General features: G+C 40.6%; 1 protein-coding gene across 5 annotated transcripts in view; it reads right to left on the bottom strand.

Annotated features, from left to right (window-relative positions):
• The window catches only part of SH3GL3 (SH3 domain containing GRB2 like 3, endophilin A3), a 135,416-nt gene that overhangs the window by 37,124 nt on the left and 83,062 nt on the right, over positions 1 to 15,230 (bottom strand). For 4 of the 5 annotated variants that reach the window (XM_072801557.1, XM_072801579.1, XM_072801571.1 and 1 more), the window contains 3 exons: positions 9,597 to 9,669; positions 6,973 to 7,116; positions 2,973 to 3,106 (listed from right to left, as the gene is read on the bottom strand). In XM_072801557.1, coding sequence (XP_072657658.1) covers positions 2,973 to 3,106; positions 6,973 to 7,116; positions 9,597 to 9,669 — 351 coding nt within the window. The remainder of the gene's footprint in view (positions 1 to 2,972; positions 3,107 to 6,972; positions 7,117 to 9,596; positions 9,670 to 15,230) is intronic. The other variant, XM_072801586.1, reaches the window with a different exon arrangement.

Raw genomic sequence — 15,230 nt, 5'->3', positions numbered from 1 at the left:
ATGGGTGAGTGAATGGGTGGGTGAATCGATGGATGGGTGGGTAGATAGATGGGTGGGTGGGTGGACGGGTGAGATGGTAGAATGAGTATTTATATGGAAAATAAGGACATAGTATCAGCACTCAAATTCCATTTTCCAAAGTTCTTTATAAGACCCCTCACTTCAGTTCTATTAATGTCTAGATAATTTCTAACAAAATTACACCAAAAATAAGTACATTTCCTTTGGCACTACTATCAACTCCTCACTATGAGGTAGATTATAAAAGCACTAGTAGCCTCTAGAATACTTATGCATCTTCCATAAAGTTCCCAAACAATTACAGAACAAGTTGAATAAATGTTATCAATGCATATGTAGACACAGAGGACAGACACTTACAACCTCTGAAAAGGTGAGGTTTCTTTTTTTTTTTTTTTAAGGATCTCCTTAACAAAATGTAAGAATTGCAAATATTAGACCTGTCCATTCATGGAATGGGCTACCTTGTGTGGTGGTAAATTCCCCATCACAGTTTGTGTTCAAGCAGAGGGATCCCATATCAGAAATACTATAGACAGGACAGTTGTTTGGGGCAAGGGAGAGGTCTGGAAGAGTTTATACATGTAATCTTTGGAAAGCAGGTATTTGATATCAAATGTTTACACACAAAACAAAGACTATCCCACTGAAGTATGGATGTACTATGCATTTTAGTGAAAAGCACTGGTTCTACTTCCATAACGAATACATGAAAAGAGCATATGGATAAAAGCCAGAAGTATCTTTCCTCTATGTTCTGTGACTCTGGGCAAATCTATTATTTCCTCTGATTCTCTGTGTATGGCTGTAAAATGGGGATGGGGATGGCCAGCCTCCTGCTTGTGGGCCAAGAAATATCTGGAATCCATAAAACCCTTTACAGAGATCAGTCAGCTGGTGTTAAAGGAGCAGGTTCTCCACTCCTGGCATCTGAGACACAGACAACACAGCTGAGACTGGGAATGGCTTCTGAAGACTAGACTCTGAACTCTTGATCATCATAGGACTTAAGTGTAGATTTAGAGTGTTTCTGTGTCAAATAGCAGCTGAGCAACAAGAGATGCCACTCAGGACATTATTTTGTTGCGTAGGGCATGGACAACACTGAAGTATGGGTGTATCTTGCACATGTGTCTGGTGCATATCTGTGTCCACAGCTAGCTCTGAAGCAGGTCAAGTGGAAGAGCTACGCTGCCCAGAGGACTTTGCGTTTTTCTCAAGGACAACAGCACAAGATGAAATAGCATATTATGTACTTCAGCCAAGGGGACATCTGGTTTTAAAGTTCTCCATTCGGGAAGGACATCCTCATGTCCCCAGAATGTCCCTTCTTCTCTAGAGTCATCTGTTCCTTAGTAATTTGTGAGCACAAACCTCATCCTGGGCCTTGTGGTCACAGAAGTGAATGAAGCAGGATGCCGAGGCACTTAGCGCTGAACAACAGGAGGAGAAAGCAGTGATGCTCACGGCACAGGGCAGCATATAAGCGTATGACCAAGGCAGGAGAAAACAGGGCTTCCCAAGAGAAAGGGCATCTGAGACCTGAGAGGTGACCTGGCTTAGCAGGGAGGGTGGGGAGAGGAGGGTGAGAAAGACAAGGGACAGAGGACCGCACACAGCAAAGCATCCCTGGGGGCTGCAAACATCGCAGAGAGGCTGGATGGCAGAGCTGGCTGGGGCTCAGTGGGCCGCTCCAGAGGAGGGAGAGGCAGAGAATCAGCTGTGACGTGGCGGCTCTCTAGTCCACTGCCAGCGACAGTCAGCATCTTAGGAAGGCTGCCCCCAGAGTGGTGCAGAGAGTGCAATGGGGGAGGAGGATGCGGGTTGGGGGCGGGGGGGACACAAGGGCTGCTGTGCCTATGTGTCTAGACTTTAGCTGCAAGAAGCCAATAGATAGAAAGGGGAAGAACAGAGGTTCAGGAGAGAAGACAACAGACATGGCAATGGACTCCAGGGCCCCGTAGAGGCCTGGCTTCAGAGGGCAGGAGAGACACTGCTTTTCCCCACAGGGATGGGAAAGAGGACCACAGGAGTGAGGCGTGAGAGGGATATGGGGAATCGGGGGTAGCTGAATGTTCCGGGCATCTCTGAATGGTTGCTTTTGTTTTTCATTCAACCTCCTTGAATTCTCCTCCACATCCTCTGGTTTCATTTTAAATGCTAAGACCCATATAGGCTTCTAGGACTTTCTATTCGGAAAATCTGGAATAGTGCTCAAGCACATGCCTTTGTAACATGTCATGCTGATGCTGCTAGTCCTGGGGGCCACCCCACAATTGCTGGCCCTGAAGAAAGGAAAGAGGACATCCCCAAGGTTCAAATGAATTCCAAGCTGGCCTGGGCTTGCATTCAGCTCATGCTTGAAGACACCTGGAGGCAGGTCTTCCAGGCAGCAACCTAAGAGGATGCCAGAAGTAAAGGCAGGCTGCCCCTCCAGAGTAAGTCCCAGTGGGGTAGAAATCTCAAGGCTGTTTTTGCACATATACAAAAACACCACCAGGCAAGTGACATGCAATCACTTACAGGTCCCTGAGAGCTCCCATGTGTGCTCTGGAAGGCCATTTTTAACAGTTTTCCAAAAACAAAATGTCAATTCCCAGATACTAATTTCCTTGAGAAGCCGTGAAAAATAACTACTACTGGTCTGGTGCAAAGTATCAAAAAAGAGGACTGATATGGTATGATTTTGATTATAAAAATTCCACTATGAAGTTATGGAGTCATTTTGCTATGGAAGACATGGCTGTGGAAATATGCTTCCTTATCTTGGCTTCTAGATGGCTTCAGTAAGACACAGAATGAAGGGCTCAGAGGTCCTGGGTCCCTTTCCCAGTGAGCTGGAAAAATAAAATGATGCTTTCACTGAATCCCCACAGAAGCATTCTAATGATTTTAAATACAGACATCATTTTAAGTAGCAACAGATAGATTATATAGCCTGGAAGACTTACCCCAATCTCTTTTAGATCTTTGTCTTGGAGTAACTGAAGTGGATCGATAAAAGTTTGCTTTACATTAATATCAAGAGAGTCTTTAACCTCAGCCATTAGCTTCATGGATTCACCAACTTCTATCAATGCATTGCCTTGAACAGAAAATGCAAATAAAAAAGGTTCTTTAGCAGAATACTTGAGGATAAAGGTGATTCTATTCAATTCCTTCCCAAAAGTTTGTGGATGATGGTGCAGAAAGGTCCTCACCCAAGGACTGCTGAATCCTGACCCAGAAAAAAAAAAGAAGAGAGCGATAAAGAAAGTCTTCCTATGGTCTGTATTTTCCTCTCAACGCTCTGTACTCATAAAGGCAGGAGGCTCAGGCGGACCGAAGCATTTCCCATTTTGGCCACGAGATGGGGATAAAGCTCCTCTTTAAAAACTGGTACAGCAATCCCCAGCTTTTCAAAAGTTCATGCTGTGCCCCTTCATTTTTATAAGAGACCTATATTAGTGCAAGTTTTTGCTAACTGAAAGAAATCCAAAGAGGACTTTTGCTGTTACCAAAAAAAAAAAAAAAAAAAAAAGGAAAAAAGTGAGAATAACATTCAGCCTTTGTTTGGTAAGCAAGTCAAAGAGGCAGCGTCTACCCCAAGTCGTGAGAACTGTGCAGAGCACCCCGGCATCCAGCTACCACAGCTTTGAACTGTGTCTGCAAGCACCTGTGCTTTAACTCAATTTATTCTGTGCATGCACTAGCAAGAGGTGTCCTAAGTTATGAGAAAAGCCTAAGAGAGGTTATTTTTTAAGGTCTGGTAACACCCCTCAATTTTTCCATGTAAATTAATGCTAATTTCCTCTTTGCTTAACACCATTTTGGTTTACAAAAGGCTCTATAGGAATGTTCTACTTTCAGAGAGCAGGGAAATCTCTAGCTTTGTGAACTGGCACCTACGGCTCCTTAGAAGTTCCAGAACAAAATCCCTCTTTGTAAACTATAAAAGGATTCATTCATCAGGGCTAAGTATCAACCAATGAAGGTTACAATAGAAATAAAGGAACAAAACCTCCTGTCAGCTTCTAGCTACTAGATCTTGAGGTCACTCCCCATATCCTTTAGATGGTTCTAAGGCTCCTAACCCTTTCTGATGTCAAAGAAAGCCTGGCAGTGTCACAGGAGACAGCTTGTCAGCAGGATGGGCAAGGTTTGCTCTTCAATAAGGCCCAGGCCAGCAATGCTTGGCTTGGGCAGGGGTGGCAGCTTTTACTGGATTATGCCCTGGTACCTCCACGCCCAGCTACCAGGACTCCCACTTGCAAATAACTGTGGATTAGCTGGCACAGAGATACCAGAAACATTTCCAAATGCTTCTCTGAAGACTCCAAAAACTTAATTCTGAATATTGGCCGTCACCTCCATGGATCTGACAGTCCTTCCCCTTGCTCAAGCTTAGTGCTTTAGATTCCACTAGGACGTGGGGCTCAGCTTCCACTCCCTGAGGCTTCTGCATTTCAGGCAATTTCTACCATGCGGCCCAAAAGGAAAGCATTCCACAGTCTCTTCCTCAGAACAGCAAGCAACCTACCTGTCCTAACACTCTCCTGAACATGGGCTCTCCTCCTTAACACAAGTTCCCTTAGAGTGCTAGGGACCTGGGAAGCTCAAACTGTCCACCCATCCAAGCCCCCTGCCTAGTCACTGCAGACTGGCCTTGGCTGTGAGGGCCTGCCCGGCCCCCTCACCTATCTCCTCAACGGGTCTGCCCTCAGGAGAAGGAATAAGCCATCTTGTCTGCATTCACTCATGGAATAAAATAAAATTCACCTTATACTGCTCTGAAGGATATTGTTACCCCTGTGACTGATGAATGTTTTAGTATTGGGAATTTTTTTAAAAAATATTTTATTTATTTATTTAAGAGGGAGGGAACACAAGAAGAGGGAATAGAGACAAGCAGGCTCTCCACTGAGCAGGGAGTCTGATGCAAGGCTCGACTCCAGGACCCTGAGATCATGACCTGACCCAAAGGCAGATGCTTCACCGACTGAGCCACCCAGGCACAAGGCACCCCTGTTACCTTTTTTTTTAAGTTTGCAGGAGATTTTTTTCCCCACAATTTACTAGATTAATTACTATAGCCAAGTATCTGAATTCTCAATTTCCATATTTTGCCTTGTTACCATTACATGAATAGCAAAGTGACAAATTATCCTAGAAGAGTGAACAGGTTAACATTCAACTCACTCTCAATTTATTAATTTAAAGAAATCCCAATCAAAATTTAGTAGGTTGTTTGTATTTAATAAAGGAGACTTAAAAGGACTCTAGGTTTCATCTGAAAAAAAAACAAAGGTGAGTATATCTGTGAAATGTTTGCAATAACAAGGGGAAATTTTAGTTAAGTTTATGAAAATCAGCCTTAAAATTATATTACTTAAAATATGGCACTGGATCAAAATAGGGTACAGATCAAGAAAACAAACGAGAAAGACCAGAAACAAACAAAATAAAAAATTTAATCTGCAACAAAGTTTCTCTTAAATCAGAGGGGAAAAGTTGAACTTTTTAATGAAGTATCAGAACAATTAGCTATACATATGTGAGAAAACAAAATCAGAACCCTATTGCACAATATCTGCCCATTATACTCAGAAGCATGGAAATTTAGGGGTAAGAAAAGGAACTTGTTTCAAAAGAAAAGTATAAATAAACATTTACACAATTTGTGCGGGTTGGGGGGGGGTGAAAGTTTTTCTGAACACAATTACAAAGCCATAAGCCATAAAGGAAGGTGTATGAGTCCCACAACATAAAGAGTAGAAATCTCTCTCCATTATAGAGGTCTCCATCTACAAGGTCAGAGGTAAATGCCTACCTGGGGTGTAACTTCACAAGCATACATGGCAGACAAAGAGCAAATATCCTGACCATTGAAAGAGCTCATGAACAAGGAAAGGGAAAAAAAATGAACACCTTAATGAAAGAACAGGTAAAGGATACACATACACAATTAACAAAAATGATGACAAACAGGAAGGAATGCTACCTTACACATAATCCAAAAAGCAAAGTTAAAACATCACCAAGAGATCAATTTTACATGCTATATATCAAATTATCAGTTATTTAATAGTAAAAAAAATAATTCCTGCAGTTAGCAATTGTGCTGGGAAACATATGCTCATGCACTCCTGGCAAGTGTGCAACTGGCATAACCTTTCTGGAGGGTCCTTTGGAAATAATTCTTCAAAAAATCTGCAGAAACAGGCACACTCTCAATCCAGCAATTTCACGACTAGGGACTTCATCTAAGTACATAATCTTGGCTAGCCCCAAAGATTTACCTATGAACACGGTTGTATAAACACTATGTAAAATTTTTTTGCGTAAGTAAAAAAAATCTAAGTATTTAATAATTGGGATTGATGGAATGAGCTATGACATCACACATGGATTATTACGCAGCCTTCAGAAACAATATCATAGAAGATTAATAATTATTTATGACATGGATCAGGATATATAGTCAATGGGAATAAACAGGCTACATGAAGTCTAAGGATATACACCACAACTCCATTATGATTCTGTGAGGGTGCATGTGAATATATATGAGAATAAACAAAGGGTCTGGATGTGTGATTGTGGGTGATGCTGGCATTTATTTTCTCATATTTTACTTGCTTATATTTTCTAAACTTCCTGCAATGAACATGTATGATTCAGGAGATATAAAAGAAAAATAACAATAAGGTTGTTAAAATGAAGGCATTGAGGGGTGCCTGGGTAGCTCAGTCTGTTCGTTGGGTGTCCAACTCTTGGTTTTAGCTCAGGTCATGATCTCAGGGTCGTGGGATCGAGCCCTGGGTCGGGCTTCCTGCTCAGCAGGGAGTCTGCTTGAGGATTCTGCCCCCCACTCTGCTCTCTCTTTCTAAATAAATAAATATTAAAAAAAAATTAAAAAAGAAGGCAGTGTGCACCACCTATACCCGGCCCAGGTCACATGTGAACACTCACCAAACGTGGAGCCTTCCCCGAGCTCCTTCCCATACTTGAGCATGCAGTCGCCCAGCAAGCCTTCTGTCTGTGGGTAGCCAGTGGTTTTCACCTGCCCTCGAATCTTCGACACAGTGTTCAGCATTCCTAGCTTAGCTCTGTATGCTTAAAAACATTGTCATTTGTAATTCCTTAAAATGACACAGTGCAGCCAGAGGTACATCACATTTAACAAACTGATGGCAAAACTCAGCCTCCCCACCCTGGGTGGACAACATGTAGGAGCCCTGAGGGTGGGGGTGGGGGGTGTGGAATGGGGCAATGTAGCCGCTCTCACCTCCCACAGGATCTCCTAGATTCTGTCTCCCAGGGAGGAGCTAAGTGCACTACAGCACAGCCAGGAAGGAAAACAGAAACACCCTCCACTGACCCCAGAGAGCAGTAACTGGGCTGCCCTAACCTCAGGGGCAGAGAGAGACACTGCAAAAGGCCTGCCTACCCCCACGCCCTGAGTCGGGGCAGGCAATTCCTCCTGGGGACCAACCTGTAACTCAGGACAGAATTGCTCAGGTGGATGCGTCAAACCACTAACGGGCCCTTAATGCCCTCCCCGGGCACCAAGAATCCATTTGGTCTGATCATGTCCAACATCATGATGAGGGACTGCTGCACATTCCCATTTAGGACTTCCCCTGAGTGAACATGAGCCTGTGTGGAGGGCCCCCTGCTGCAGTTGGACCCCCAAGCCCTTTGGGGGATCAGGGGATCATGGGTGGCCACCGCTCCTGAGCTGCTTTTCTTGGATTCAGGCAATGAGTGTTTACTGATCCCAACTCTGTGTGACACCCTATGCCATGTCCTGGGGCTCCTGAAAGACCCAGGACAGCATCAGGCCTAAAGGGGCTCAGAGACTAGTTACTCCGTAAGGCAGAATTTACAAGGTGTACTTTGCAGATAAAAGTTTGGGATGGTGTCGGGAAAAGGAAACTATAAGCGATATTGCTAAGTAAAGATAGAAAGATGCCCCTAAAAAGGCAGAAATCGCGTCAATGAAGCGTGGAAGAGGGAATGCTTATGGTTTATAACCAACAGATAAAGAGGAGGCTGGTTTGACTTCAACAGAAATCAAAACAGGACAGACCAGGAGATATCCATGGGAAAATGTGACTGTGAACCGAATCCCACGCTAAGGATTTGGGACTTTATTCTACAAACCAGAGAGCGAATCCCATACTACCTTGTGGTGTTTGAGGTAACTTTAGGAAGTAAAAGGATACTTTTTATTTTCTTTGACTTTAATAATTACACGTTTGTTTTAATGTATTCTAGTCTAGTGCCTCTCAAGCTGTAATGTGCATACAAATCACCCAAAGATCCTATTCAAATGCAAAGTCTGATTCAGGCAATTTGGGATGAGCCCAAGATTCTGCATTTCCCACAGTCTCTCAGGTAATGTGGATGTTGCTTCAGACACTCCCAGTGCGAGCCTTTTTTGCATCTGGCCCACCTCAGCTTCAAAGCCATTTTCTTCCTGGTTCTGTGCACAAAGCCTTCCCTCTCCAACAACACACACACACACACACACACACACACACACACACACACACAAGCTCAGCTCCTCCTTCCCACTGCCAGGGTAGAAACTGGGGGATGGCAGTCATGTGGCTAATAGCCATTAAACTGGAAGTAACGAGAGGCCTCTGTCCAAGTGGACACTTTCACTGTTGGCTCTCAGCCATTCCTGCCCTCTTCCAATGTCAGTTCTTTGAGGCTGGGATCTGGGTCCCGCTTCACACTATCCCAGGATCCAGGAAAGCACCTCACCAGAAGTAAGCGCTAGCAAAGTATGTGTTGGCCGATTTATCAGGAAAAGGAACTCATGTGGTTCATCTCAATCACTGAGGCGGCCAGCCAAGAGAGGTATTTATTATAGTTTTTAAAATTGTAATCATCCACGCAATTCTAAAGACTTTTATACCCACCAACCTCCTTGGACATGATTCTTATAAAATTAATGTTTTAAAATTTTTACTGTCTAGATTTACAGATGGTTGGGTCTGTGCGGATTCCCAAAGCCAAGGGAATCACAGGTCTCTACATGTAAATAATAAATTCCTCAAAAGGAAAGGCAGTTTTGGATATTCACAGAATTCAAGGCTTGGATGCCCTGTCCCCTATTCATTTCTGTAATTCATAACTCAGGAAAAACTCATCAAGGGATATTGCTTCATGACCTTGGAATTAAAATCCTTCCGTTATATCAATTTCAAGTTAATATACACCTTTAGAGCAGGATGACAGAAATTTTTCCTAAAAGAGGAGGTGCCTCAATAAGAAAAGTGGCTTTCTAAGCATCCCCTAAAAAATGTCTTTGCTTAGTAGCAGTACCTTGAAACTAAGACGAAGCCTCATCCAAATGATGTGACCAGAGTTCACAGAAGTGTCTGCTCTGCTTCTTATTGGCTGGAATTCACTGAAACTACCTCCGGTCACTGGAAGCTTGACTTTAAGAAGCTGAATTTCATTATTTAGAAACAGAAGACATTGTTTCTAAATTATGCCAGCCATATGCCAAGGACACATGGGTTATTGGTCTGGGCCAGTGAATGAACAACAGAATATTTCAAGACATTTTCTAACTTTACCTGGATTTGGCTGAAGATATTCTGTGGCTTTCGAAAGAATTTCTGCAACAGCTTTATTGGTAATATCTATTTTCTTTAAAAGAAAAACACATGAAAATGTTGATAAATAACAAACAAGGAGCTTATAGTAAAACACAAAAGCAATAGGGATTAATTTAATATTTATAACACATTATTATGATGATTTTAACCTAAATGAATTTCAGCTTTTTGAGGGAGGAGCAATATTTTCTCACTTTGATTTTGGGACAGCTCTTCCTCCCCGTGATGATGGGGAACATTCATTTCTTTTTCTAACATTAAAGTGACTATTCGTGTAATATTTAGAAAACTCGGACAAGTCATTATGCTCCACTAGATTACTCCACTAGATATACTTGAAGTTCTCTCAAAGCATGTCTGAGCCATACTTTCCTCATCTGCTGGGTGAACTTGATGTCTATACTTACATACGGACACCCTAATAATGATTCACATCAGAAACTACCACAGTAAATCAATTATGGAAGAATCATTCTCACTAGCACATCACTAACATAAACCCTTCTGTGGGCAGAAGTTAATATCAGAGGCTTCCCTGCCATGTTACGACTGACTCCTTCCTTCTGTAAAATCGGTTCTAGAGGGGCACCTGGGCAGCTCAGCAGTTAAGAGTCTGCCTTCAGCTCAGGTCGTGATCCCAGGGTCCTGGGATTGAGTCCTGCATTGGGCTCCCCGCAGGGACCCTCCTTCTTTCTCTGCCTATGTCCCTGCCTCTCTCTGTGTGTGTCTCATGAATAAATAGAATTAAAAAAAAAAAAAATTCCCAGACACTGGTTGCTGGTTAGCCAGACACTGAATATACAATAAAGTTAAATTATGCATATTTCTCTCAATACCTTTATTTCATATCATCAATACCCTGAAAGAAAATATAAAGGAAAAAGAGATCCCAGTCATTAGAGCAATTTAAAAATATGTGACCATAAGGAATAAATACAATGAGAAATGTACAATATCTATCTGAGAAGCTATATTCCTAAATGGGAAAGTTTAATTATACAAAGAAATAAATCCTCCCCCTAAATGAACATGTAAAATTAATTCAAATCTCAATTTTTTTGTTACAACTTGGCAAATTCATAATAAAGTTAGGTTCATGCCTCACACTACAAACTGGATTACACATATAGACCTAAAAACAAACTGTAAAAGTACTTAATTTTACAGGAGCATCTTTTGAAATATGAGGATGGGGAGAATCTTCTAAGCATGATCCAAAATCTAAATGTCATAAGTGAAAAGACCAAAATTCTGACTCTATAAAATTAAAGACTGAACAGTGAAAAGACACAGTACATGAAGTTTGATAAAAATGACAAAATGAAAGAAAAATAAAACTATACAGAGACATGTGCTTAGTATCCAAAACACACAGAACTTCCATTAAAAAAAAAAAAAAAAAACCCAACCCAACTAGAAGGGACAAGATCGTAAACTGGCAATCCACAAATGGGAAAAAATACAAGTTAAAACATTTGACAAAATATTCAGAAAAATTCTAAATTAAAAAGGAGTGTCAACTCATCAGATTGACAAAAAAAAATGTTTTAATTGATTTGACCCAATATTAGCTATTATACAAGTGTGGAGGAATGGACCCTTTCACACATGGAGTGCAAAACAGATACAACTTCTGGAGATCAAGGTAAAGGACCTACTAATGAGCATATTAGTGTACCAGCTCTCAGACTTCCAAGAATTTATCATCTGGAAACACCAGCAAAGTGCAGTGATATAAAAGGATGTTAGACCATTTTATGTCGTATTAAAAATTGAAACTAACTTGAATTATAAGTGATAAGAAATTGACTGGATACATGGTAAAACATCCAAATAAAGGAATACCCTTTAATCACAAGACAAAAAAATATACTTCCCACATATACTAGGAAGATGCCCATAGTGCATTGTCAGGGAAAGCAAGCAAGTTGTAGAGTGATTTGTAATACAAGAAATTCAATTTCATAATTGAAAAAACTATCATCTGGTCAGGATCAGAAGCTTTCAACCAAGCTAGCTCAACTAGCCTGAAACTGTATTTGTTCCCATTAGCTGATTGCCTAAATTCAGGGCCCCGGGAAGGTTTAAAAGGACAGTACGTTAATGATAAAGATATGAATCACACCTGTATTACTGATGCACACGTGTCAGTTGTGTGTGTGAGGCATGTGTGCGTACGTGCATATGGCCTTCTAACAGGTTTTGTAAGCTTTGAACTCTCTTTGGTATGTTCAACTGTTTATGAAGATCGTTGAAATGTTTAAGAGAATACGATCACCTAAATGTTTATGTTTTATTAGAGTTTCAAGAAATTTAAGTACTTAGGAAAACTCTGTTTTAAATTGGATGTGACATAGGAGCAGATTCCACGCATTGCATTTGTGATCCTAGATATTTGAAATGTCTAGAGGAATCTGCTGAATTATATAACTGGAGATAAATATTTAGGGATTTAATCTGTTAAGTTTATGACTTAAGGGAACCTAAAATTAAGATTAGCTGAGAATGATCATTTTTATGCTGAAATTACTAAATTAATAATTAAGATTCATATGTTCAGTTTAAGCTTAAGAAAAACTAAGTTTTAGATTTCTCAACTCTCCTAAGTTTCATATTAATTAAAACACAGTGTAGAGTGTCCATTTCCACATATCCAACCCTCTTTAGACATGAAAAAGCACCAGGGAGCTAGGCGTCATCTCTGAAGGGTGACCCATGAGAGCTGTGGCAGGATTGCTTTCTACTTTAGATCCTTCTCTATCTTTGGGAGGAAAAAAGCCAAGAAACAAATGGCCAAAAAACCCACATGCCTGATGTGCACAACCTGGAGCAGCTTCCAGGACAGCCCAGCCATCACAACTGTGAATCACCCTCTACAAAATGAAGAAGAGGCCCACTAACCACCCTGGCAAATATAGGCAATCGAGATGAACACTGAAAAAATAACCCATGTAGTTTAAAAACAAAAAAATAAAACAAAACCTTCCTCCGGGAGTAGCTGGGGATATTGTGGGCAGGGGCGGGGGGTGGGGGGCGGCGATGTTCAGGTTAACAAAATGCTCTGCAATGTTTGCTGCAAACCATCAGGACAAACACGGTAAATTCCAGAGGTAAAAATTATTTTTGTAAAGTCTACCTGGTATGAAGGCATCTTTGTCCATTGATTAAATCTGGAATTTCCTTCAAATATTGGCACCCTACCTCTGCAGTGCCCCAAAGCTTGTGCCACTAATTCTTCCAGCCCTCAGCCTAAGCCAGAGAGCTGCTAGCAGCCCTGGTTTCTGATGGCTGTTAAGAGTATTCTATTTTTTAATTATTATTTTAGAAAAGAAATTATAAACACCCCCCCCAAAAAAGAATCCATACCTAACACTATATCCATCTTACTCCTTATGTGATTCATTTATGTTTATTACCCTTCTCTCTGTCTTGGTCACATTCAGCCACATTCAGAGGTGGCTATTTGAAAACAAAAAATAGTTCTTGGGTTTATTTATTGATTCTACCTTTTTTGTTATTGTTTCCTATTTTATTAATCTCTCATTTATCTGTATTGATTTCATTTCACGTAGAGTGACTTAATTTGCTGTTACTTTCCTAGCTTCTTGACTTAAATGATTTATTCATTTTCTTCATGTTTTCTATTAAGTATATTTAAAATGTAGCCATATACCATGGGTTCTGATATATAGAATTCTGTTTCTCATAACTAAATGACCTTTGATTTTACTTTCTTTTCCTCTTCAAGCTAAGAATAATTTTTATGCATTTTTAAATTTCCAAACATCCAGAATTGGGAAACTGTGCCTTCCTTGCAATCCTTGTATTCTATATTTTACACTGGGAAATTTTTTTTTTTTTCTGGAGCCTAGTATATAATTATTTCAATCGTTCTAAAAGTATTTAAAAAGAATACAGATTTTCAATTTGCGGAATGCAGATATCTGCATCTATTTACTTTTTTTTAAAGATTTATTTATTTATTTATTCAGAGAGAGTGAAAGAGAGGCAGAGACACAGGCAGAGGGAGAAGCAGGCTCCATGCAGGAAGCCCGATGTGGGACTCGATCCCGGGTCTCCAGGATCACACCCCGGGCTACAGGCGGCACTAAACCGCTGCACCACCAGGGCTACCCTGCATCTATTTATAATCAAATCTAGTAATCGTATTTTATACTAATCATCTATGAGCCAATCTTGTCAATTGAACCTGTTATTTAATGAGAGGTCTGTGAAATATTCTACTCTTTGTCAACTTTTCAAGTATTTCTGACAACCTTTACCTTATGTATTTAGACGCCATGTTATGTGGTGCATAATGGTTCATAACTATTACAATTTTCTGATAGATTGCATGACTGCATCTTTTTAAATAGTTTTTTTAAAGATTTATTTATTTTAGAAAGAGAGAGACAGAGAGCATTAAACAGGGGTGGGGGCAAGAGAGTAAAGGAGAGAGAGAATCCTCAGGCAGACTGCTGGCTGAGCGCAGAGCCTGAACAAGGGGCCCAATCCCAGAACTCTGAAATCATGATCTGAGACACCCAGGTGCCCTCTTTTTTATAACTTTTTCCATTTGATGGTTGTTGATTTTTTGCATCAAATTTTACTTCGGCATTTCTCTTGGTCCTCCACTAGGACTAAGATTTGCCATGGAATAACTCCATTAACTTTAGGATTTGCCATGGAATAACTCCATTCCTTTGTCATTTCTGTGCCGTGTTTTAGGTGGGTCTGATACTGTCTACTCTCTTCCAGAAAAGTCCTTAAAACCTCTGGTCACATATTAGATATTTCCATGCTTTTCACTACTGTAAGAAAAAAAAACTAGATTTTATTTTTATATTTCTTCTGTCATTCATTGGGGTTTTAGGGAGAGAAAGAAGTAAACAAGAGGGATCTCAGTCCATCAGTTGAAACTAAAATTGCTGAAATGTGCTTTTAAATTTAACATTTAAGCTGAATCATTGTTAGTAATAGAGTCACACATGATATCTTTATATACCAAGGGATTTTAAAAAGTAATTCCAGGTATGCCAATGATGTTAAAATATTTCTATGTTTTTCAATTTTCAGAAATAAGTTTTTTCAAAAGCAAAACAAAATGAGCTTTTCTTCTCAAAGCATTAACACTTCTAGACACTTAATAATGCTCATCCTGAAAATAAGGAGCTCCCTGCAGGAAAGTCTGGCCAGGGCCAGGATATCCTGAGGATAGGAACCCTCCAAGCCACAGCCTGGGATTGGACTTCTTCCCCTGCATCTGATGATAGCTCTACAACCTGCTGTATATTGTATTCTTGATGCAACATTTGAGGCTAGATTCTTTGCTTTCTTTCTGCCCTCTTTCATCTGGGGAGTCTAGTTATTAAAACAAGCCTATGTTGAAAGGGCCCAGGACCATGGGGAAGGAAACTGAGGAAGCTGGTAACTACTAGCAGTCCCAGTTCTACCTCTACTTTGGCTATCTCATACAGCTGATGAGGAAACATCATCAGGGACAGAACTTCATCATCATTAAGGGACGGAATTTCTACTCTTCCTTCAGAGCATATTACATTCATTTCTATAACAAGATCATCGTATTTTTCT

This window comes from Canis lupus, chromosome 2 (assembly GCF_048164855.1).
Source record: "Canis lupus baileyi chromosome 2, mCanLup2.hap1, whole genome shotgun sequence".
NCBI lineage: Eukaryota > Metazoa > Chordata > Mammalia > Carnivora > Canidae > Canis > Canis lupus.
The sequence above is the reverse complement of the archived record's forward strand: the minus strand, read 5'-3'. Positions and strand labels throughout refer to the sequence as shown.